At 38.1% G+C, this 25,409-nt stretch overlaps 2 protein-coding genes across 6 annotated transcripts in view; both read right to left on the reverse strand.

Annotated features, from left to right (window-relative positions):
* Nucleotides 1-9,752: 9,752 nt before the first annotated feature.
* LOC106028854 (olfactory receptor 9A1) lies at nt 9,753-12,541 on the reverse strand. Its single transcript, XM_063249730.1, is given in 5 exon segments — nt 9,753-11,082; nt 11,085-11,424; nt 11,427-11,606; nt 11,609-11,679; nt 12,340-12,541. Coding segments are annotated over 5 exon segments (1,080 nt in total). The 3' UTR covers nt 9,753-10,795.
* Nucleotides 12,542-15,722: 3,181 nt separating this feature from the next.
* The window catches only part of Clec5a (C-type lectin domain containing 5A), a 52,086-nt gene continuing 42,399 nt past the window's right edge, over nt 15,723-25,409 (reverse strand). For 3 of the 5 annotated variants that reach the window (XM_013159026.3, XM_063250626.1, XM_063250627.1), the window contains 4 exons: nt 22,833-22,892; nt 22,094-22,251; nt 20,325-20,431; nt 15,723-17,304 (listed from right to left, as the gene is read on the reverse strand). In XM_013159026.3, the coding sequence (XP_013014480.1) occupies nt 17,190-17,304; nt 20,325-20,431; nt 22,094-22,251; nt 22,833-22,892 (440 nt within the window). In that variant the 3' untranslated portion in view covers nt 15,723-17,189. Of the gene's footprint in view, nt 17,305-20,324; nt 20,432-22,093; nt 22,252-22,832; nt 22,893-24,573; nt 24,649-25,409 lie in introns of all 5 variants that reach the window. The other 2 variants (XM_003475332.4, XM_063250628.1) reach the window with 2 other exon arrangements.

The raw sequence follows: 25,409 nt of genomic DNA on the forward strand, positions 1-25,409 counted from the left end.
CAAAAGAAACAAAACAGTGAAAACAACCTTTGCCTTCAAACAGAAGATAGAAGGAAATCCCCCATATTTGCTATACTGCATACGGTCATCCTCCCAAGAGATGCTGAGACATCTATCCCTAGTAGCTATGGGGGGAGGGTGGAAGGGGGATGGGTGCTTGATTTTTCAGCCCGCATGGCAGTAGGCTCACAGGTAATGGTTCTCTTCCTAGCCCACACCACGGTGAATAAGCTACCTGAGTCCCACTATGGCCGGATCTTGGGAATTCTGGTTCTCCTTCTAGCCCATGCCACAGGCGCTTACCAAGAGAGCGGGTAAATAAGCTGCCTGAGTCCCACCATGACCGGATCTCAGGAGTTCTGGTTTTCCTTCTGGCCCATGCTGCCTGTGCTTACCAAGAGGGCAGGTGAATTAGCTGCCTTAGTCCCACCCTGGTGGGATCTTGGGAGTCCTGATTCTCCTCCTGGCCCTCACCGCAGGCACTTACCGTAAATTGTCTCTTTATATAATTTCTGTTGTCATCTTTTTCATTTACACCTATTATCATTTATTAAAATCTTTTATCTTTAAAGAGGGTAAAACTAAACATTACAAAACAGAACAAAATAGATCTTAAGATAACAATACAAGAGACACAGATTTCAAAGCAAGACACCCGGAGATCTTCACTGTCAGAAATTTCAGATGTGTGACTTACATTTTCTTCTATGTATAGCATGTGTCCAGCATGTGTCCTGGACTTGTTTGGGATGGGCTGGATGTTTGAGATTGAATTTTGCTCTTTTACTTTGTTATTTTCCTGTATTCCCCTGAAGCAGCTGAATGCAAGGTCACAGTTGATTCCTTACTGTCTGTATTGAAGGGGTATCCCCAGCTGAGTGAGGGTCATTAAGCAGGCTTTACCAGGTCCTGAGTGGTGCACTGAGGATCCCCAGCTGGTGGAGTATGCTGGGAAAATCTTCAGCAGACCACATAAAACACACTGAGGCTCCCTGGCTGCTTGGGATTTTTGGGTGGGGCCTTCCCAGGTCCCAAGACTGAAAAGAGTCTCTCTGGATGGATAGAGTGTGCTGAACAGACTTTCAGCAGACCACACATGGCACACTAAGATTTCCTGACTGCTTGGAGTTGCTGGGTGGGTTCCTTGTTATTTTTAAGAGATCTTTCCTTTAATGATCACTAGCTGCAATTCTGTCTTCAGGATCTGAGTCTGTCTTCAGTTTCTTTCAAAGAATTTTGCCAGCTTTCAGTGTCATTTTTAATTTCCTGTATATGTCTTTAAATCTATTTCATGCATTGTAATTCCTTCCTATATTGTTAATTCAAGGTTTCATAATTTCCCTATGCTTCTCTTTTTTTTAATCTATGTATTCTTTAGATATGCTCAGCAATTATTTTCATTGCATTGAAAATGTAATGTCATTTCTTCTTTTACCTGAGATACTATTTCTCATCTGATTAGTTTTACAGCCTCATGGAGTTGTTTGTTTACTTCAGTTGCTATCCTTTCAGAGATTTCGGTTGTGTGACTTCCAATTTATTCCATGTCTGTCACCCTGTTTGAGTCTGTGTAGTTTGGGGGTCTGAGATTGTCTTTTGTTCCTCCATTTTGACATTTTCCTGGGTTCCTCCAGCTGAACTGGTTTTGGGGTCCCAGCTGACCTCTTCAGTGTGAGCCTTTGATTCAGTCACATCATTCTGACATTGGGGAAGTCATTTCCAGATGCTAGTCTGCTATTCTGATTTCAGAATCTAAGGATTCTTTCCATCTAGGCAGCTGGATTTCACATTTTACTTGTTCTGAAAATACTACTACAGAGTTTCTTAAGTGATACTACATATCAATGGTTTCTACATCAGTAAAGAGAAAATGTAAGAAAACCAAAGAATCTAAGAATCATTCTCACAAGAGCAGATTTCTTCCACATTAGATACTTTCCTCCTTACTAGGATACAATACCCAACTCCTGCAACTAAAGGAAGAGAAGTTTATTTTCACTCACAGTTTGTAGAGGTATCAGTTTATAGTTAGCTGACGTCAAAGCAGAGAAGGCATCATGGCACAGGGTCATGGCAGGGATATTTGCTCACATACAATAGATAGGAAGCAGAGAGTGAAAGGAAGGATCCAGGGAGAGAGATAAAGGCTTCTAGTGACCTGCCATTTTGAACCAGACCCTATCCCCTAACAGAAAGTCAGCTATAAGCCCCATAGTGTCCCAGAGTTTCTTAGTGACATTAGCTATATTGAATATCTCTGACCAATAAAGAGAAAATATAAGGAAACTAAAGAATCTAAACCTCATTCTTACTAGTACACACTGTACCCCATGCCTCAAAATCAAGCTTTTCCATACAATTCTAATGAGTTTGTAGAAGCTGAATAATTTGGTGTACTTCACCTAAGATGTTAATACAAAGCCCAAGTTAAAGTTCCTGGTAGACACCTCTCAAAACTTGTCTCTGGAATTAGGATCTGAAAGAAGAGTGAACAAAGAAAAGATTTTAGAATAGCAGGGGAAAAATGATGAAAATAGAGCTTTTGCAAATAGGAAGAGCACCAAGAGTTGGAAGGAGCAGAGATGATGGGAGGGTTGGGGTAAGAGAAAAAAAACCCAAAGAATTAAAATTTATTATGCACATGTACCAACTCTCTACAATAAATGTGATCATTATGTATTGCACATATGTACTGATAAAAAGGAAAATAAGTTAATGAAAAATAATATCAAATACTTTATAAGATACCCCTTAACTAGTCTGTCTAGGCCCCAAGATTAGCAAAGCATTTTCCCAGTATCCTTACTACTAATATCAGTCATTTTTATCTCATTTCTGAGACAAATACCTGACACCCATGGTTAAAGGAGGGAAGGTTTATTTAGCTCACGGTTGGTAAAGGTTTCAGTTCATAGTTGGTTTGCTCTAAGGCAGGGTGGATTGTCGGAGGGGCATTGCAGAGGAGAAACAGTTCATGGTGGGCAGAAGGCAGCAAAGCATTAAAGTGGCAAGGAAGCAAACAGCAAGTAACAACAGCAGCTCTCTTTCTGTCCCTTATAGACTACGTGCCTTTAGGGCAAGTAGTACTCACACTCAGTGTGGGCTTCCTATTATCCACACCCAGAACTATGTTAAACCAATCAATGGACTGACTTGGTAATCACACACCCTTGGCTCCAGCATTACATACTTAATCCCAGTATCACACACTCTAGATCCAGCCAACTCTGAAAATCCATACCTATGACCACACGAGGCTTTGGGGGAACATCTAGAAGCAAATTCTAACAACTTTGTTTTATATTAGTCTAATTATGAAACAGTTGTTTCATGTGAGATGTGTGACAGTGGGAAAATTGTTTCTCCTAAATCAAATTTCCAAATCCCAGAAGTCAAGAATTTTATCAGCAAGAAAGAAAAGCTTTGTGCCTGATTTGTGCTGAGGAGAGGAGTATGATTAAGGGATTGTGAGAGCTGTATGAGTCTTTCAAGAGAAAACTCCGTGTAACCCTGATATATTAGAAGTCTAGTGAAAGCATGTGTCCTCTAAGAGAGATATCATTTTAATTACTTGTAAAGTTTTCAAAGTGAGGAAATAATTAGTCCTTTGTGAATGAGTTAGTGCAGAGAAACTTTTCAGGTGAAGATAAATATTTACCTAATTTCATTTTGCTTCAAATGATAGGATAGTATTTAGATGACTGAGTAATATTGCATTATATATATATGTATACATATCACACTTTCATTATTGATCTGTGTATGTGAATGTCAAAAAGTTGATCTGAAGTTTGAATAATAATTAATAGAGGCTGTGAAAGGTGTGGGTAAGGGCATGAGACTGGGTAACAGACACTTAAATGCAAATTAAAAAAATGATATTGTTGCATACCATAGTGGGTTGACTGTAATTCACAAAAACTTATTAGACATTTTAGAATCACAAGAAGATAGAATCTCAAAGTTTTCAAACATAAAGCAATATAAAGATATGGAAATGTTAATTATCCAGATTTGATTAGTATGCACAGTAAGCATGTATTAAAATTAATAAAAAATTTAAAAATTGAAATAGATAAGAATATTATGTGCCTTGATTTTAACATTGCACTTGAATGCATGTATTGAATTATTATACTGTGCTCCATAATATGTACAATCAAAATAGTAGTTAATGTGAAAAAGTACCTCCCAACATTTGCAGATGTTCCAAGGTGTAGAAATTTATATACTCTCTATTGGCATTTGGAGAAGTTCTTTGACTAAATATTTAATAGCACTATGTTGATTAGCAACTAACACCTATAGGTTGCATTCGTGTGAAACACTTACATAAGCACACGCACACAGGTGCACACACATTTCCACGTGTGCCCCACCTCCAGCGCCTGCAGCTTTGGATCAGTGGAAGCCCTGCACTGGACAGCCATGCTGTGAAGCAATAGAAGTATTTCTTCCCTGGTTGAAGGGTCAAGGATGCTGATGTCTGAAGTAACCTAACCTAGTTTCTTACGCTGTTTTGGATCTATTTTTTTCTAATTCTAATCTTTTTGCAAGGCTCCATCTAGTCCAGAAAACCATTGAATTTTCCAAAGCTCTGTGATTTGAGCTATTTATACATGTATCCTTTCCCATGACTCCTTGAGCACCAAAGGGATCTTAAAATCTTCCCCATCCTTTTTATGCCTTCCCTATCTTCCCACAAAAGTATGGGTCTACCTCATTCTCACTCTTTGGCCCAAGTTAGAGCATATCCATTGTGTCTGAATGCCATGAGTGCTCCCACATGACATAAATCTGGGGCCAGAAGTCAGGGGATTACACATCATGGAGGACCATATTTCCTAACAGTCAGCGAGTCTTTTCCCAGAAAGCAGCAGTAAAGTTCCAAGGCAAATAAATAAATGACCTTGTTTTAAAATTATGAAGGTAGCTGTGCATGGTGGCACATGCTTGTAATCCCAGAACTCAGGAGGTTAAGGTAGGAGAATCCACAGTCAGGCAGGAGGTCGAGCCCTCATGAATGAAATTAACGCCCTATAAAACGGATCCCAGAACCTCTTATTGCCCCTTCTGCTATCACCTAATATAAATCTGCCAGTGCATTGCTCTTGGACTTTCAGCATCCAGAACTGTGAGAAATAAATTTCACTCCGTAATGTCTGTTTTCAGAGTGAACTGACCAAGACAAACTGTGGGCCTCTCTTTGACGTGCGTAGACGCAAACACTTTGGAACTATCATCAATATTAGGATTTAGAACTTGGAATTAGAGCACCAGAAGCCTCTCTGTGAATCCTATTAGAAGTATAGTTTTCACCTCCTCAGACTTAACTGTGATCTTGACCTTTAAGTAATTACTGTTTTTCATTTATTAATGGTTCTATATGATACATTGCTTTGTTGATACATTTTTAAAGTCTGTTTTAATCAGAAGATTCTCTCTGTAGGTCTTTAACTTCCTTCTAATTTACCAATTGAAGAAAGTGGATGTTTTTGACTGTAGAATTTCCCATAATCTGGGTTTTGTTGATTCCAGTGGTGCAGTTAAATGTGTCTTTCTGTTCTCACAGATTTTTCTGTAAGCTAGCAGATTGTTTCAGAAGCTTGATCATTCTGGTGAATAATAAATATCTTTTGAAGATGGCTATTTTAAAAATATAAAAAACTCACAGATTTGTATGTATTCAATTTTCAAATGATTGCAATTATATATTTTTGAAGCACAATTTCTTTCATCTTTGGTCAGCAGAAATCTTTTCCTATTATGTACTTAATCCTTTAGTATGACTAGTAATTTTTAATTTTTGATATCTGCTCTGATAAGATGTTCCCAGTTCATTTTGTAGATGTTCTGTCTTCATTTAAGAAGCCCTGGGTTAAAGTATCAGGTAACAGTATTGAAAGATCACAATCTGGGCCTGGTTATTGTCATAGTTAATGGATTGATCCATGTTATTAGTATGTTACAGAAAACAAAACCAGAAGATAGATAGATGTTAGTTCACCTCTATATGTAAAGTTCACATAGGGAGACTCTAGAGACTTTAACCTTTTCTACATTTAGAATTAGAATATTCCATAATTATTTATTAGTTTATCTAACATTGTACACATAATCATCCTAAAATGCTATTTCCACCAACGTGACTACTATCAATGTGTGAAAACATTCTGCCTATGCTGTACACATTTCTTTCTTTTTTAAAAAATTGTGCTATGTTTGTATTGTCAGAGTATTGTTAAGTACTTTGAGTGAAAAAAGGACTTTTATTGTTGTTTATTTTTTATTTTAAAGAAATAAACAATAAAAACAATTTCAAAACAAGATTGTAGGAAAGCAACAATGGTTAGTATGTTGAATATTGTTATCTTCAAAGTAGTTGCTTATATTACAAGATATAGGCATGAATAATTGATCAAACAAGGTAGGCACACACCTTTTCAATGAGCTAAAAGCAACTAGTAGTAAGGCTGTCTTAACTATTTTGTTTACATATGTATTTCCTTCTCCCTTCCTTCTTTTTTCCCTCATCTTAGTTTCTCTTTCCTTTTGAATAGTTTCTTTCCATTTCACAATGTCTCTTGGACATTTTGGATCTTATGTACTCTTTCAGCTTCTTATACTAGGGACACAATGCTATGTTTACACATGCAGATCTGATTTATTTCACTTATGAATATAGTCTCATGTTGTATCATTTACCTATAACAGTCTCCAGTTTATCCTTCTTTGTAGCTGAGTAGTACTCCAATGTATTTATATACATTGGTATTTTAATACCACATCTTTTTTATCCATTCTTCAGTTGATGGGCATTTGGGTTGTTTCCAAAATTTAGCTATTACAATTGTGCTGCTATAAACATGGGTGCACATATATCATAGTGGTATGATGTTTTTAATTCCCCTGGGAAGATACCCAGAGGGGACAAGCTGGGTCACATGGGATCTGTAATACTAGTTTTTTGAACTAGTTTTTTGAATCTCTGCACTGATTTCTATAGAAGTTATACCAGTCTATACTCCCAGCAGTGGGGAAGGGTTCCTTTTCCTACACAGCTCTGCCAGCATTTGTTATTGGTTGATTGCTTGATGATTGTCATTCTTACTGAGGTGAGATGGAATCTCATTTTTATTTTTATTTGCATCTCTCAAACCAATGATATTGAACATTTTTTCATATGTTTATTTGCTATTTGTATTTTTTCATCTATATAGTTTGTCTCAGCTGTCCATTTTTTGACTGGGTCTTTGAATTTAGGGAGATCTGATTTTTTTTCCAATTCTTTATATAGTCTTTGTCTGAGGGACAGTTGGATAAATTTTTTTCCCACTTTGTGGGTTTTATTTTCACTCTGTTGGTGATTTCTTTTGATATGCAAAAGTATGGAGAAATTTGCAGCATAAAAGAAGCTATTGCCCTGAGAGTCGAGGACACAAGCTTCTACTGTTTCTGACAACAGTGGTTCATTTTTTTGAAATATGGAGTCATGGATGGCTGGTTTTCTCTAATTCTTGATACCTAGTACACAGATAAGGTGGTTTTATAGTCAAGGTTTGCAAGAAAAATGATTTAAACTGGGTGTGGTGGCTCATGCCTGTAATCCCAGCATTCAGGAGGTTGAGGCAGGAGGATCATTGTGAGTTTGAGACCAGCCTAGGCTACAAAGTGAGCTCAAGGCCAGTCTGAACTGCATAGTGAGACCCTATCTCAAAAAGATAAAAAAATTTAACACAGGGCACATAATTATAGAATTATTTTATAGTAGTCACCCAAAGAGTCAAATACAAAAAAAAGTGCAGGAAATCTGTCCACACACTAAAAACAAAGAATCCAGCTGAGAGCCTACATCCAGTGGTAATGTCCTGCATGAGTCCAGTTGAAGACCTAATGCTCATGACAATGTCTATTGCAAGTCTGTTCCACGGATATGTGTTGGAAAGACCCAAAGGTCAGCAGTGGAAGCTAGAAAGTCTGTGCCAGTGGGATGAAAGATCTGTGCCAGTAAGATGAAGGCTCTGCAGTGGAGCCAGGAAGCAATGCTCAATATGAGGACCACAGCTCCCCCAAAAAGTACCACAGCCATCCCAGAGACAGTGAGATCTTGAGCTCCTCCAATAATGAGAATGGCTAAGTTCATATCAAGAAGCCATCTTCCCCTCTGGAAGTGATGCTCAGAGTAAGGACAAGAGCTCCCCCAAAGTGAACTGAAGCCATTCTCAGCAACAACAAGGCCCCAAGCTCCTCTGATGATAAGAACAGCCAAGTTCATATCAGTAAAGAAGCTCAACAAGCTCCTCCAGGAGAACTAACAGCAACAGGAAGACCAACACTCCTTCGTCCTCTCCAGTTTTCCTTTGTATATTGTTGGCAACAATCCTCAGGTATGCCATCCACACCCAGCACCACAATGATTGAGTTCAGCAGGGTGTTCCAAGCTGACCACCAGTTATCAATCCACTACAGATAGGTACTGTGTGTTAGAGCATAGTTCCTTAGAATGGGCAGCCTCTTCTCTTCAGCTGAGAGTGATATTTTTGCCATGTTAGAATCCTAACCTAGGCCTTACATGAAGCAAAGTATATAATCTCATACTCATGTACCTCCATCTTTTGATATTCTTCTTGAGCCCCCAATTTCTATGCTATATCTGGAAAGATTTTGACAATATTCTGACTTTGCAATAGTCTTCACTTACCAAATATCTCCCCATCTGGAGAAACATAGGTATGGAATTAAGTAGGTTTTCCTGGGTCTTTAAAAGGGATGGGAGGCTGAGTGAACGTATCCTTTAAGACACATAAGAGAAATGCAATTATTATTATTTTTTGTGTGTAGGAAAAACATTTATGTGGTTGCAAAAATAAAAGGGATTTGGGCATAAGATGAAGTGTCTAACTTCCTTTCCCTATCTTCCTGCTCCTACTACCATAGTCTCATGACAGCCAGTTATTACTTTCTTATAAGGACTTCCACAGGCAAATAAAGTGAATATGGATTTAATTCCCATTTCTTTTTACACAAAAAGTTGAATATAAAATTGGATATTCTGTTTTTCTCATTTAACAGTACACCTTGGAGATCATTTTTGATCATTGCAAAAAGAAATTTCATTTTTTTGACCGCTGGATTCAATTCTGTGGTATTTTCAACATTAATCAATTACCTATTGATATTCCATTCCATATTAATATTTTTGGTTGTTACAAAAATGCCATAATGGATGAAACTGTGCCCATGCTGTAAGAAATGGAAACATCAACTTGGAACAGGACAAGGCGGATCAGTGGAGGGGTGGGTTCAGCTGATGCTGGAAATGAGGCACAAGAGCCCACAGTGTGGCAAGCTGGAAAACAGCATGGAACAAATGGAATCTGTGAGTGGCAACTAAGGGCATACTGAAGAACTGGAGTCACTGCAAGAGGAGCACAAAGAAGAATTGGAAGGAAAGTGGGCAGGACAAGATAAAGTACAGAGCAAGGGAGCAAGGGAAGTGTATGCATGCAGAAAGGATCAAAGACAGAAGCTCAGAGCAAGGAACCCAAGGTTGCCTCCACCCTCTGCCCTCTGAGCACAGGACACAGTAAGCCCAACTCCCCCTCCTCACTCCAGCTCCCAGAACACAGCTCCATCATGCTCCTTGGTTGTGATGGCAACATGATCTGGGTGATGAAGTGCGAGAATTCCTCCTTATCTAGCTCTTCTTCCAACATGCTGAGAAATCTCATAAATTAAGAATATGTTGATGTGAAAAAATGCCCAGCCCTGAATGTATAAAAAGTCTAGAACCGTGAGATAACTTCACTTTTCTAAACTCCTCCAGAAGGCCGAGGATACAGCTCAGTGACACAGCACCTGCCTGGCAAGCACAAGGCCCTTAGTCTGATTCCTGGTATCAATAAAATAAATAAATAAACTCCTCCAGAGAAAATACATAGACAAATACTAAGGGAGCAAGACTTTTCAATAGAAATCAAGAGAATATGCTTGAGTCATAGGAGGGTTAAGAAACTACACCCTCTGCAGACACATAGCACAGAACTTGCAGGGGGATAGTACAGGAGCCTATGATCTTTCAATTCTTCAATCACAGAATACTTTCCCTTATCTTAGCTGTTCAGAAATCTAAACACACATTATTTTAAAATTTAAGTTCTAGAAGTTTTATTATAAAGTATACCATTAATGAGAAGAATTCAGGGTAGCAATAGCTTTATATAGCAAGAGGACACTGAGAGAGAATGGGACACTATAAAGGAAGATGATCTTGACATCTGGAATGAGACCTTTGTTTATCAGCTGTAGGAGGAGAAGCAATAATGCTTTTCTTTCTTTTCTCATTACAGGTTCGAGTTTTCTAAAACACATACATAGTTTATATATTTACATTTGCTGAATTTATTTTGTGAGATGTACCCACAGAAATGTGTGCACATCTTATTCATTAAAAAAATAATAAAGTGAGAGTGGAGTGAGTTGCAACTCAAGGGATAAAGTGCTTGCCTAGTATGTAGGGGACCCTGAGTTCTACCCTGAGAGCAATAAATAACAACAGCAACAGTGGCAACAACAACAACAACAATGATGTGATCTCCCGTGTAGAAGCCATCTAGTTACAAAGTATAATATGCTAAGAACTTTAAAGTTCCCTTGTAGACCATATACTATTTGATGATGGGAGCAGCCATTTCAGATTTCAATTTATACTTTCAGATTACTCAAGTTCATGGTAAAGATTGTCCTTGTGACAGAACTAATCCTTGAGAAGCAGATAGCAGTGTTTCATGGCGTTTTAAAAGGCCTGTGGAAATTTGTCATTCCTGAGAGTAAAGATGAAAGGGTTCAGGAAAGAGGTCACCACTAAAGCCAGCAATGATGCTACTCTGTTATATTCAGATGCCTGTGTTTGCTTGGGTTTCCCCCAAGAGGACAAGCAGCTGCCATGTCCTATCACAACATAAGTGAAGTGTGAGGCGCAGGTGGAGAAGGCTTTCCTCTGGCCAGACGCCGAGGGGATCTTAAGGATGGTAGAGACTATGTAGGTGTAGGAGATAATTCTATGTACCATAGAACCAATAAAAGAATAAAATCTGTGAAAAGGGTGTTATTGCAGAATAGCTAGAACAATTGTCCTCATTCACAGTAAAAATGGTCTAACAGATTTGATTTGTAGAAAGTAAGCTGAAATGTGGCATAGACTGGCCAGATTTGAAAAAGGAATCCAAACATCCATGACACAATTACTATCCAGATACAGGTGTGGTTGTTCATGATGAGGGTGTATTTCAGAGGGTGACAGACAGTCACGTAATGGTCCATGGCCATCACTCTTATTAATGCCAGCTCCAAGCTTCTCAATAAAGGTTCAAATATAGTTGTGCATAATAGTATTTGAATCCTTAGAAGCAGCAATCCCTGGGGGGAATAAAAGGGACAACAGTAGATGTGATGAGGATCTCCAGGACAAAAAGCTGACTGAGGTAGAAATACATGGGGGACTACAGACATTTATCAGCATAGACAGTGATGATGATAACTGTGTTTCCCAATATTGCCACTGAGAAGAAGAAGGAGGAGGAGGGGAGGAGGGGGAGGAAGAAGAGGAGGAGGTAGTAAAAAGAATGTAGTGTAATATTTTGGAACCAGGGAAGCCTAAGAGAAAAGATGATGTGAGTGCTCACCTATCCTCAGGTGGGCTGCCTGCTTACAATATAAGGGAGAAAAAGAGGCTTGTTCTCCACACCTTTTGCCTTTGCTGCTATTGCTGTCTCCCACTGCTTTGAACTATTGCTCCTGTACCATGTTACCCTGACTTCAAGCCAGCAGACTATGAACTGAAATCTCCATAAACTGTGAGCTAAATAATCTTTACTTCCTTAATTTTGTGTGTTGAGTATTTTGTCTCAGCAATGAGAGAAAAGTAACCAAGACAACATGTTTATTTTTGCTCCCTTTATTTTTCAATAGTGGGTCAGTTGCACCTCTGCTACTTTTTAGTAGACTAGGCTAATGGAGTAGCTTTTGGCTGGTTTTGAAATAGTAGGGAAGGAGTATGATAAATCATGGTCAGACTTTGCTACCCAAAGAAATTGATGAGGCCAAGTATGCTGTTTTTTTTTTTTCATGTGCTAGATAAACACTTAGAACATTGGCTTCATTCGTATCTTTAAAAATTTCAGTATTTTGATATCTAAATGAAAGTATTTGGAAAACCTACCTTTAGTATCCTAGAACTTTACTTTACCTTACCTTACAGTTCCTCAATTTATTATTATATGACCCAGAAGTTATATCCCTATGTATAATATAATATCCAAGAGAAACAAAAGTATGTACCCCAGAACTTGAATATGAATGTTAATAGTAATGCTTCATAATAGGCAAAAGCTAGGAAACCACCTAGATGCCTATCAGCTGATGAATGAATAACACACAACTTCCAAGGTTTCCGTCCATGATCAAGTGGCCTTTCTGCATTTAGTCCTGTGGTGTGGCAGCATATAATGATACAAGTGTGTGGTGTAGCAGAATTACTCATTTCGTCACCAGGAAGCAAAAGAGAAGAAAACGGGTTCTTCAAGGGCACACTCCTCATGAAGACTTCCTACTAGGTCCTACATCTTAAAAGTGCTAACACATCTGGATATCATCATACTAGAGATCATTTTTTAAAAAAAACACATGGACCTTTGTTTTGGAGGGGGGCTCAAAACCCAAACTATAACACATGTTACAACTTGGAAGTCTTATGCTGAGTGTAAGAAACAGGTTCATATAGGCCACATATCATTCTGTTTATATGGAAGTCTAGAATAAGGAAGTCTATTGAGACAGAAAGTAGACCAGGAGTAGCTTAGGGTTGAGAGGAATGAAATGATAGCTATGGAAAGTGATGATTACCAATAACTTTGCATCTTGGCTACTTTTCTCTCATTGCTGGGACAAAATATCTGGCGCCCCAAATGATGGAAGGAAAAGTTTATTTAGCTTACAGTTTGTGGAAGTTTCAGTCCATGATCAGTTGGCTCCCCAGCAGGGTGGCATGGCACGGGGGTAACACTTCAAGGCAGCAGTCAGCAAAAGCAGTCAGAGCAAAAAAGGGAGAAGAGCAAACTGCTTTTCGTATCTTACACTGTACACAGCCACCGCTACCCACTTCTAAGGTGGGTGTAGTACTTATTAAAATCTCTGTACTCTCCTCTTGCACAGGATGAGGATATTTAGAAAGTAAGGATCCCGGCTCCCTGCTGAGTCTCTCAGTTAAACTTCTAAACTTCTCAAGTTGACACAATGTATCAACCATAACACTGTGACTATACCAAAACCCATTGTTATGGATTAAAAACTGATAAGCAATTTAACACCAGCTGAATTAAATTAGCACGGTACTGAGCATAGATGTTCCACCTGAGGAAAGTTGCCAGCATAAATAGATATATGGAGAATATGAGTGAAGTGTTGTGGGTTTCTCTAAGTGTTGCTTAGTGTTTGAGCCTTTGGTTCTCCTGGAGGAGCTCATCATGACTAGCTTCCCCAGTGTGAGTTCAAGCACTGTCATCAGATGAGCTCAGGCCCTTGTTGGTGAGAGTGGCTGTGGTTCACTTTGGGGGAGCTCTGGTCCTTACATTGAGCTTCGCTTCCTCACTCTAGAGGGGAAGATGCTGTTTAATCTCCAGGAGGTACTCGTCATGCTGGCTTTCTGGCATATACTCGAGTTTTCTTATTGTTGGAAGAGCTCAGGATCTCCATGTCACTGAGGATGGCTGTGGTACTTTTTAGGGCAGCCCTGGCTCTTGTTTTGAGTGTGACTTCTTGACTCCAGTATAGAACCCTCAACCTACATAGCTCCTTTACCTTGCTGGCATAGACTTTCTAGTTTCTACCGCTGATCTTCCCAGTGCAGATCCATAAAACAGACTGGTGGGAGTTCTTATGGGCTCTGGACCTCCAGTTGGACTTATGAGAGGCATTGTCATGGGCTGTAGGTGTCCATCTGGACTCATGCAGGACATTGCTGTAGGATCCAGGCCCTTGGCTGAATATTCTGGGTCTTTAGTATGTGGACAGATTTCCTACACTTCCTTGCATTAAACTCTGGGTGACTATCATAAAACAATATAAATTCTGTGTCCTGATTCTAATTGTTCTCCTCACAACCCCTGACTACAACACCCATTGAATTTTACATTTTAAATGGGTGAATTTTATGGTATGTTACATCTCAAAAAACTGTTAATATCACAAATAGTATCTTAGATAGTAGAAAAATGTTACATAAAAGGACATGAAATCATTATTAAAGGAAAACTTGGAGGACTTTTGGATTTTAAATAAAGTTATCAGGAAAAGCTTGAGAGATACAAAATAGTGAGGCATTCAATTAAGTGTTAGAGTATTCCAGGTATAGTGACTAATAAGTGGAGAGATCCCAGGGAAGGCATAGGCAAAGAGCTGAAATACAGTAAGCACAGGAGAAAAGGACCAGTAAGTGGAGAGGGGGTGGGGCACTGGCTAGGAGATCTCATCAGTTACCTTTTACTATGTAAGAGACTGCCAGAAACCCCCGTTAGCATATGACAATCAGCTTTTATTTTCATGAATAGAATTTTAGTAGATCTAGGATGGGCTCAGCTGGTGTTTCTGCCAATCCCAGGTGGGTTTGTTAATTTTGTGGCTACCTGATTTAGACTGGGCCCATGTTCATAGCTAGGAGATGTGTGTTGATCTCCATGTGGCTTGGCCACAGAATTTCCAAAGTACTCTTCTCTGACTTGGGTGATTTTTATCTCCATATTATAAATAAGTTAAAAATTTCTGAGAAATTAAGCAGCTTGCTTACATTTATCTTCTAGCAAATTGAAATGCTATTTGTTGGATGAAAATCTCAAATCTTCCACAAAGTATTTCCTCTAATGCTTATAACCATTGAGATATATAGAAGGGATCTTATTTAATATGTATAAGAATTTTGTGAGAGGGATATCACTGTCTCATTTTATAGGTAAGAAAATTAAGATATAAGAAAGAGTAAGAAAGCTATACAGATTCATTCAGTATATTAGAAGCAAAATCTGAACTCCAACTCAATGCATTATAAATTTGCATTTTTATCATATCATTACTACCTCATAAAGGCCATACTTTTTTTGCATTTTTAAAGATTCTGAGTCCCCTTTTCAATAATGATATTAAACCAAAATTCACCTATTGCTTGAATCTCCTCATCTCTATCCTATCCTACTGAGCATCTTTGAAAACTGGACTACCTTTCATCTTGGGGGAAATTTGGGCTTCAATTATGGAAATGTTTTAGAGGTTGACATTTTATGACTTTGAAAGAATATAGTTAGTCTATTATAAAATAGAAAATGAAGCAATTATAATTTTCTTTTTTCAGAGCAGGATTATGATTTCCTTTCTGCTGTCTAAGCTCCGGGTTTTATCTCTAGCTAGCATTTGGTTGGTTCTTTTCTCTACCATAGGTTTAGTCTCTCCCCACTCCTCAACTGTGCTGCACACTTGTTAATACAACTGGGAAACTTTAATCTCCCCAGATGTTAACACAGTTCTAATATCTACCCCACAGCAAACACAGATTATTTCTGATGGCCTCCTTCAAACAAGTTCTAACACCTACTGAATTATCTCACTTTTAAAAACTATAAGTGCTGTGCTGGTGAACCCAAGGAATATATAGTCTTTAATCTTATAGTAAAAGATAAATTTTACCACAATTTATTTCAACTGATGACATCATTTTGTAGTAGATTATTAATGATGGAAATAGTAAACAGGTACTTATGCAACTCTAATTTCCATTAGTTTTACATAGCCATTCCTATGCTTTAACTCTTGTTACTCAAGACAAAAAGGGAATGTCTTTTTTTTGTATTTTTTGTGTCCTGAGGTGTATGTGTAGTTAACATCTTCTTGCCAGTGCAGAAAACAGCCAAGTTGTCCCAAGAATTTTGCTACTTTCTTGTGTTTTTATCTACTGTGGTCAAATGGACTCCATTTCTTTTATGATTTCCCTTTGTCCTGGGTATTTCTTTTCCATGCCTACTCTTTTCCTCTACCCAATGATTCTACTCTTTGGCAAGGCTTCTTTGGATCAGTATCTGTTGTTAGGGTCTCCAATACTGAATGTAGGAATATTTTGTGTCCATTGAGGTCTAAAAGACTATCCTTAATTCTTAAAATGTACTCAACACATAATCAAAACCTGCACAGGGAAGTGAATCTGCCTGCCCCAATTTTGGTTACAAATGAGTTATACATGCTATCATGATGTTTCATATCAGGGCAAGAAATTTTTAGTTTGAGTGTCTGGTTGGAGCTTTGTTGAAGAGCAGAGATCTACTTTGCTTAGTACTCTTGATGTCTGGTTCTCTTCAGAGAGATCTCTGAGCAGATTCCTGTCCTGTCTGGACCCTTCTCCACTCCTATCAGCAATGTTCTTTCTGTTCCAAGCTCAGTTCTAGGAGCCAAAAATGCCTCAAGTCTTGGCCCCACTGTAGACAGAAAGCGTCTGCTTTTTCAGCTTTCAGAGGAGGCATGTGAATAGGGGTCTCTTGGGAACTGAGAAAAGAGCACAGAGGCTGAGTTCATCCCTGTCCTACTGATTCTGCCCTTTAATGCTCACAACTGCCTAGTCTGCAGTTTCTCTCTGATAACATGATCATGTGCTCTGTGGATGAAAGAAACTTCAACAGGCTAGACCCTGTGGATCAGTGGGGAATGCTCAGTCTATAGAAACAGACCTCATTTTTGTATCAGCTGTGTTGTTGCGGTAAAATTGGCACTGCCTCCTGGAGATGGTTAGCATCCAGTTCCCTAAAGCAGAGTACAGAAGCTCATTTTCCTAAACAGGTAAGGACCTCTACTGGTAGATACATAAAAGAATCACAAAATTGGTGAACCATGAGGTTCCACAAAGTCCATTTCAACTCTCACAGGAAATGTAGTCTAGCGTAATGGCTGGCTGAGAACTGGGAGGTTTTTCTGGTGGTGTGTATGTAAGTCTGCATGTGAAATGGAATGGTGCATTAGCCCTGTGGATTCCTTAGGGAGCTCTGCCAGCAACCTGTGGAAGGCTGACACAGTGATTTGCTGGTCCAGTCTCAATTGTAACTATTCTCTTTTGTTATCTCTGTAAATATATAAGTTCTTGTCAAAGAGGACTGTGATCATTTGAGAATCATCTCGCAGATCCAGCGGTAGGGGACGTCACATGATGCAGCATCAAATGTCCTTGACAGGCCTATGGTGACACAATTGAAGTTCTGTTCCTTGTTGGTAACACTAAATGAGAAAAGAAAATGTGGTCATAATGCTGTTTGTGCTCTGCCTTTCACTGATCTCAGTGAGAGTCTCTTGCAACTGGTACGTTCTCTGCACCACATTTTTGAATATAGATTTTTTTGTCTTTTTCTTTCTTTTTTTTTTTTTTTAAATCGGTACCAGGGATCGAACTCACAACCACACACTTGCAAGGCAGGTGCTTATGCTACTAAGCTAAATCCGCAGCCCTGCACCACATTTTTTATTCTAATTGAACCTTCCCTCTCTAAACTAGCCTTTCTTAAATTCAGCTCTACATTCACCCTTCCTGTTAGCTCTCCAAAGAGTGTTCAGAGATTCCCAGAATCTTGACTAATGCACTCTTATCTTTGGAAACATCATCATGTACCTTTCTCCTCAAGAAATATTGTTTAAGTACTATCTGTAAATGTGTAGCAGAACTGAAAGAGAAACAGAAGTTTCTCATTGTTCCCTTGACTTGAGCAAGGTGTAGGAAAATGTTGGTGGATGTGTCTGTTGGCCTTCTCATGTCTCTTTGTCTGCTATTCAGTCCTTTTTAATCTGAGTTGAGTTCTAATTTTAAGGAAAAGTCATATAAGTTTTGAGCTCAGATGAATATAGGATAAAATTGTGACTTTATCACTTTAAAACTATATGAATTTCAACCCAATTTAAACCTTTCTTGTTCTGAATTCAGCACCTGCAGGAAATATGTGTAAAGTGCTCAGCATAGGGCCTCTATTTAGCAGAAACTAAACAAATATTAATATTTCCCCATTGTGGGGAAGTCCAGTTGCAGACTAGAGGCCTGTTGAACTTAGCATTTTCATATTAGCACTAGGAAGACTATGTTTTCCACCAAGGTTTATCTCAATGGAATCAGCCATTAGAGACACTGAGAGTTAGAAGTTTGCAGCTTTCACAGTGATATATATGCACCTTTATGTATCAGTACAATTAATAATAGCCAGATCTTGGAAACAACCTAAATGCTCATCAACTGAGAAATGGATAAAAATATGTGGTACTTTTATACAATGGAGTACTACTCATCAATAAAGAAGGATGCACTTGAATTTTTTTTATAGGTAAGTGGATGCAACTTGAGACCATACTCATTAGTGAAATAAATAAAACACAGATGTGTAAACATCATATTGTCTTATTAGTGTGACAAGCTTAAACAAACAACATATGTATATGTGTATATATATAAATAAGATAATTATACTACTGATTTCTCTGAGTTCACTGAAGAGAAAGATTTGTGCTGGTATTGTTTGGACAACTGAATGAAAATGTGCTCTGGGTGAATGATTTTAGGAAGGCAATGTGCAATGTATATACCATTGTTACCTACTAATTGATGTGTTTTGAAATTTAGTTTTAGCTTTTTTCCCCTTGTTTTTCTCCTTCAGATAACATAGAGTTGGAAAAAAAAGAAGTTCAGAACTTTAAAGTATAGACAATTTAAAAAAAAAATCTCTATTTAGATAAAAGAGCTACATCTGAGGAAATTTGTAGGTATTGAGCAAGAAAATAGAATCAGTAGTTTAAAAGAAACCTGTGAGTTACAGAAAAAAACCCCCAGCTATGTATATGGATTTGTTTGGATTGTTGTATGAAAGAATGTGTTTTATGAATATTTTCTCTCCTATTTTTTTCTTTTTGTCTTTTGGAGACAGGGTCTTGCTATGCAGTTCAGGCTGGTCTTAAGTTCCCTTTGTAGCCCAGACTGGTCTTGAAGTCACAATGATCCTCCTGCCTCAGCCTCCTGAATATTGGGATTACAGGTATGCACCACCACCCCCAGCTTTTCCTACTTTTAAAGGGGAAATGTTTGATATTTTCCATAGTAAAGTGTTTATAAGAAATATTTCTCTAAGAATAGATAGGATGGACAAAAGGAGAAGATTAGAACAAGGTCAAGTTTCAATACTATTCTGGCTTCTGTACTATTCTAGCATGAGTCTCAGGTTTGGTCTTTTTTTATAGAAAAAAGATGAAACAAAACTTCATAACAAGGTAACAGGAGAATAACAATAGTTAATACATTGCATTTTGTTATCTTTAAATTAGTTGCTCAGGGTACAAAACATGAGGATAAAAATTTCTCCAATTGATGTTAGCACAAACCTTCCTTTTCAGTCACCTAAGTGACGCTAATAGTATAACTGAGTTGGATTTTTCTTTTTTCCCCACTGTCCTTTTCCTTTCCACCAATTCTAGTTCCTTTCTCATTTTGAAGTTTCTTTCCATTTCACAATATCAATTGTACATTTCAGACCTTATTTACTTTTTGAGTTTCTCCACCAGGGAGACAATATGATGTTTACACATTATTTCACTTATGAGTCTGATCTCAAGTTGCATCCACTTAGCTATAAAAATCTCAAATTTATCCTTCTTTCTGACTAAGTAGTACTCCACTGTATAAAATTACCACATCTTTTTTTTATCCATTCCTTGAATAAAACCAAAGGGCAATTGTGTTGTTTTCAAGATTTAGCTACTACAAATTATGCTCCTATAAACTTCTATCTAGAACATACAAAGAACTGAAAAAAAAATCAGACCCCCAAATTTAAAGACCTAATCAAAAAATGGGCAACTGAGATGAATACACACACTTCTCAGACAAAGAAATACAAGTGACAAATAAATATATGAAAAAATGTTTAACATCAGTGGTCATTTGAGAGATGCAAATTAAAATAACACTGAGATTCTGTCTTATCCTGGAAACAATAGCTATCACTAGGAAATCAACGAAAAACAAATGCAGGTGGGGCTGTGGGGAAAAAGGCACCCTTGTCCACTGTTGGTGGTAGTGTAGACTGGTACAATCACTGTGGAAATAAGTATGGAGATTCCTCAAAAAACTAGGTTTGGAAATCCCATTCTACCCAGCTTCTGGATATCTTACCAGAAGAATTAAAGACATTATACAACAGTGATATATAGGTTGGGTCTTTTGAGACATACCAACATCCCCAGAAAAATGTGGAATGCTCACATACTTGCCATTGAACACAGACTTGTTGATCCAGTGCCACTTTTTCATTGCAGGCTGATATCTTAAGCCAATAAAATAATTCTCAGCATCAGCTTTGTCTTGGAGATACCTCTAGAAATTAAAAAATAAATTAATAGTTTATAACAATGAGTCCTTTCTTACCAAGTCCTTCTTGAGCCAATGAACCCATGATTATATTTGATTATGGCAACAAGGAAAGCTGCTAGTGGTAGGAGATTGGCTGTCACTGGCACTTGCCATTACCACAAGAGAAGTTCATAAACTCTGCAGGCATCAAGATCATCTGGAGCTTTTACTAAAACACAGATTTCTGGAATTCTGGCCCAGGAGATCTTGCATAGAGAATGAAATATTTACATTCCTAGCAAGTGCCCAGATGATGCTGACGTTGCTTTTTGAAACAAGAAATAGAGAAGAATTGTTTGGTCAAGACCAGTTAGTTTAAAATACAATTAAATACTTGTTGTACCTATCTATATAGAATTGCTTTCATTTCCAGCGATATTTGATTTCTGAATGAGGGTCATTAAAATAACAAAATATGTTGACTTGAGATTCATCAGTAAACTATTGTGATGAACTTCTTGAGGTTAGCATGGAGTGTGTGGTGGGGAACGCCAACAGTGGGAGTTGGGATGCGTTGAAACTGAAGGAGTGAATAGAGGAAAAGATGCCACCAGCTTCTTGTCTGACTCTCCTCTTCCCTCCTCATTTTCTTTCCTCCTTTTTCCTCTGTCTTACTCCTGGTTTTCTGTCTGAGGGCATATTTCCTTCCCACTTAATACTCAGACCTGAGAATCTATAGTATCTTGATCCCTGCCCTTTGTTAGACATCAAGTGCCAATATCAGAGAAGCAAGTCCTCTTACAAATTCTTCTCAATCACAGGAGCACTTCTGTAAAAAGGAAAAGTGAGGCTATAAAAGGGAGAGAAACAAGAATAGTGTATGTAGCACAGTACTCTTTTTCCTCTACTTACTTAAGTTTTGCTACGTAACAAGTTCCATCTTTTGTATTGTCCTCTGCCTAAGCAATACTGACTGTTGGGTACTCAGCAAATGCTTAGCCTGAAGGAGAGGTAACTATACACTAGAATGAAGTATGGTCTAGAATTTATTCAAACATGGATTTTGGAGCAAAAGAAACCTGAATTTAATTCTGTGTTCTGCAGTTTATGTGTATAACCTTTATTAAATTATTTTTTGCTCATTTCCTTATTTATAAAATATAGGTAATAATATACCCTTAGGATTGTTATGAGATAAAAAGAAATAGCAAGACTTTTTCCATAGTGTTATCTATTTTTATTATCATGAGTATTAACTGAAAACCCTATGACATGACTCTTTTTCACGTTGCTAATTATGCTAATCCACATCTTCCTTTTTTACTATGTATACTGGGATGCTACATTGATATCTCATATCAATGATGTGTGCTGTCAATTTTAAACAATTTTATACACATTAGCTCTTTGGTCATTTCCTGTACTTTAAAGGTCTTGGCCCAACCCTAGGATATTATCCCAGTGCTGTACCTTATGAGGAAGACTGCAGAGGTTGGATGTCTAGCTTAGAGAAGTCAAAGTACACACCCCCATGCTACTAAGAAGTCTCTCAATCCCACATTCAGAATGAGAAGATAGAACTTAGCCAGCCACCTCTCCAGTCCTTTCCACCCAACCTGTGCTCCACCACATTGCCTAACAGCTCCATCCATTAAGGCTGGTGTAGGGTGGGCTGCCTTACGGTACCATTTCTGATGTTCTCACCAGTTTCCCTGGTGTGTTGACAATTGCCAAAGTGGATCCTCTTTTTGCACAATCATCCCTGCTATTGTTCCAGGTTGATTCGGAAGTAGATAAGAAGAAACAGCTTGTTTGATGGAAGTTCTGCCAGGATGGGGGGCAGACTGAAGAGGTGAGAGGAAAAGTCAGAGAAAGAAAAAGAAAGACAGAAGAGAAAGAGAGATGGAGACAGAGAGACAGAGAGAGAAAGAGAGAGAGAGAAAAAGCAAATATGGGATTAGTTGTTTGGAATGTGAACCCTGAAACTAAGTCATAAAATAATGGGACATAGTGAGATACGACTTTCTTTTCTTTCTTTTTGTCTTTTTGAGACAGAGTTTCACTATGTAGTTCAGGCTGGCCTTGAGCTCACTTTGTAGCCCAGACTGGTTTTGAATTTGCAATAATATTCTCCTGCCTCAGCCTCCTGGAATGCTGAGATTACAGACATATGCCACCATACCTGGTTTGGGTTTCTTTATAGTAATTATAGTGATATAAATTATTCTGAAGCCAAGGAGAAATTTCACCCATTCTAGGTTGTTTCTCTATTGATGATATGAAGGAAATGAACTAGATAGTCTTTATAGAACCTTTAAGCAAAAAAAAAAAAGTTCCATAGAGAAGGAAGTGATGAGAAAAATCTCCAAATTCAGCTAATAGCCTACATATGGGGTGCAGGGGAGGTTCAAGTCATGTGTTTTACCTGTTCCGTAGTTCCTTGTGGGAATGATGATCTCAGTACTACTTCCAAAGATCTGTGAGACTGAGATGAAAAGAAGATGTAAAGACTGCTGTCTAGTGAGCATGACACACAATCATCACAGTGTTGGCTGCTGAACTCCTGCAGCTCTCTGACTTAACAGTGAGGAAGACAAAAGGCTCTTGGCTGGCACTGAGCTAAATTTTTTACATATTTTCTTTCTTTGGACTTTCATTATGCTATTAGTGAAAGTATAATTATATTATTTGTCCTATTATATGCTCCTCCCTTTTGTGGCAGTAGGTATGAAATGCTAGGGTGTAGGGAGCAGAAAAAACAAGAGACTGATGAGTAGAATAACAGAAAAATTTGGTATCCCAGGGAGATTTATTCTTTTCTTATGTCTTCCTCTGACAGTGTTATTTCTCAAGAACTGGAGCATTTCTTCTTCAGTTTCCACAAAACATCTTTGCTATTCTTGCCATTTTTGGAGTCCCAAACATGAAACTCGTAATTCCAGGCAGCTCCTAGATGCTGCTCTTATCAATACCTTCTCAGCTCTATGAATTGTGACTAACTAGAATGAGTTTTATGGTGTCATCAGACAAAGGATCAGGTGAACATTACAGAGATTTCCCATGAGTGTAGAGAAATTCACCTGTTCATTTAAATATAAACAGGGGCATTCATTAGTCTGCATGAAGCCTCATTTTTTTTCTTCTAGAACACTGGCTCTCTGAGTAGGAAGCTACAGTAGTTTCAGAGGCTGGTCTGATCTCCTTCAGTGATCCCAGTTATTGTCTATTATAGTTGAAAACACTTTCATTTACTCAGATACTAAATTGTTTACTTAAAATTATATGAATGAAATAGGTGTTAGCTTTCACTTTTTATTTTAGTCTGGCTCACGGACCCTTTGTCATATCCAGTAGCCTGGTTTTCATCAGAAGGTACTTTTGAGATTGTAATGAAAGGGACCCAATACATACTTCTTGAGTATTCCTATCATATGACTCATTTTATTGGATGCCTCAGTGGAAACAAAGATGAGTGAGGAATGACCTTTCTCTTAAAGGTGTCAGTACTAACAGGTGTCTTAGGAGGAAATGGGAGGAAGATGTGAGAAAAAGTTTCCAGAGCAGGTGGTTTAACAGGCAGAGCCACATGTTACTCATCTGTATATTCTGCATGACTTCGTTCTTCTTTGGTTGGCTTAGCATAATATTTGCCACACAGACATGATACTCTTTTTGTGGCACTTGGTCTCTTAATAACCATTATATTGTAGCTATCTATCACTTCAGATTCTCTGAAGTACATTCATGTTACACTACAACAATTACATACAAATCATCCACAGGCCAGAAGGAAAGCTGAAGATCAGAAATTTCACTAAGGACCTGGGAGTAGAGCTTAGATGTATACTTTGATGTGAAAGATCCTGAGTTTGGATTCTATCCCTAATGCAGTAAAAGAGAAATTTTCAGGGGCTGGGGATTTAGCTCAGTGGCGTAAGCACCTGCCTTGTAAGCAGGCGGTTGTGAGTTCGATCCCTGGTACCGATAAAAATGAAAAAGACAAAAAAAAAAAAAGAGAAATTTTCACTGAGTCTAGCATTGCTTATCATGGAAGATAACTCATTAAAAGACCTCTTTGATATCTTTGTACAAAAGTACAAGGAGACCTTGAGGAAGTGCTCTAAGAATCCCGGGTCCTAGAAGCTGTATGGTAGAGGGAAGGTTACCATTATGTACACTATCTGTTCCATGGCTCGCAGTAGGAATGATGCCATCATTACTTTTCCAAAAAGTCTGTGGGACTGGAAAGAAAATCAACTGTTGGCTTAGTTCCAAATATCGCTATGTGATGAATAATACAAGCAAACCCAAAAGCATTGCTGGGGACCTGTGACTATTAATGGGAAGCACTGATCTCTGATGCAGGTCAGCAGGGCAGGGATGTGTGTATATTTTTGGAATGTCTTCACTTATTGAAACTCATATTTCCTCTTAGCCAACTTCTCTGACCTATGCATATTTCCTTCTTCATTTATGCTACTTATTGGCTTCAGGGGATTGAGAGGAGTCTACTTGTTGAATTGCAGCAAAATCCTGTGATATAAGGCTTCTTTTTCAAGTTAATTCATTTTAATGAATGAATTTGTATGAATAGCAAAATTTCTATTTTGGTTCTAGATTATTCACTTGTATTTCAGCTCTTAACACAGATTTAGTACTGGATTGAAATGAAGCTGCGTTTTTAAATTTTAGCAACAATAACATTCTGTGCTAACTGCTTCAGCTCATGTTACTCCCCCAAATAGTCTAGTAACAAAAGCATGTGGGATTTGAATTCGTAGACTCTGATCATTTCTGTATCTCCAAGGTAGAAGAAGAAACCTGGCCCATTGTATATGCTGGAGAGGGAGAAGAGCACATGTCAATTGCTCTTAGGCTATATCCCTTGCCCTCAGATGAAAAATTTGAGAATTTAACCTTACATGTAATTTTGCATTCAGAAGAGTCAAGGAACAAAACAATAGGTGTCAATCACTCAAATACAACACAAAGTATACAGAGT

Source organism: Cavia porcellus, unplaced genomic scaffold (assembly GCF_034190915.1).
Source record: "Cavia porcellus strain 051 isolate PalLab524CR breed Dunkin Hartley unplaced genomic scaffold, mCavPor4.1 scaffold_6, whole genome shotgun sequence".
Classification (NCBI taxonomy): domain Eukaryota; kingdom Metazoa; phylum Chordata; class Mammalia; order Rodentia; family Caviidae; genus Cavia; species Cavia porcellus.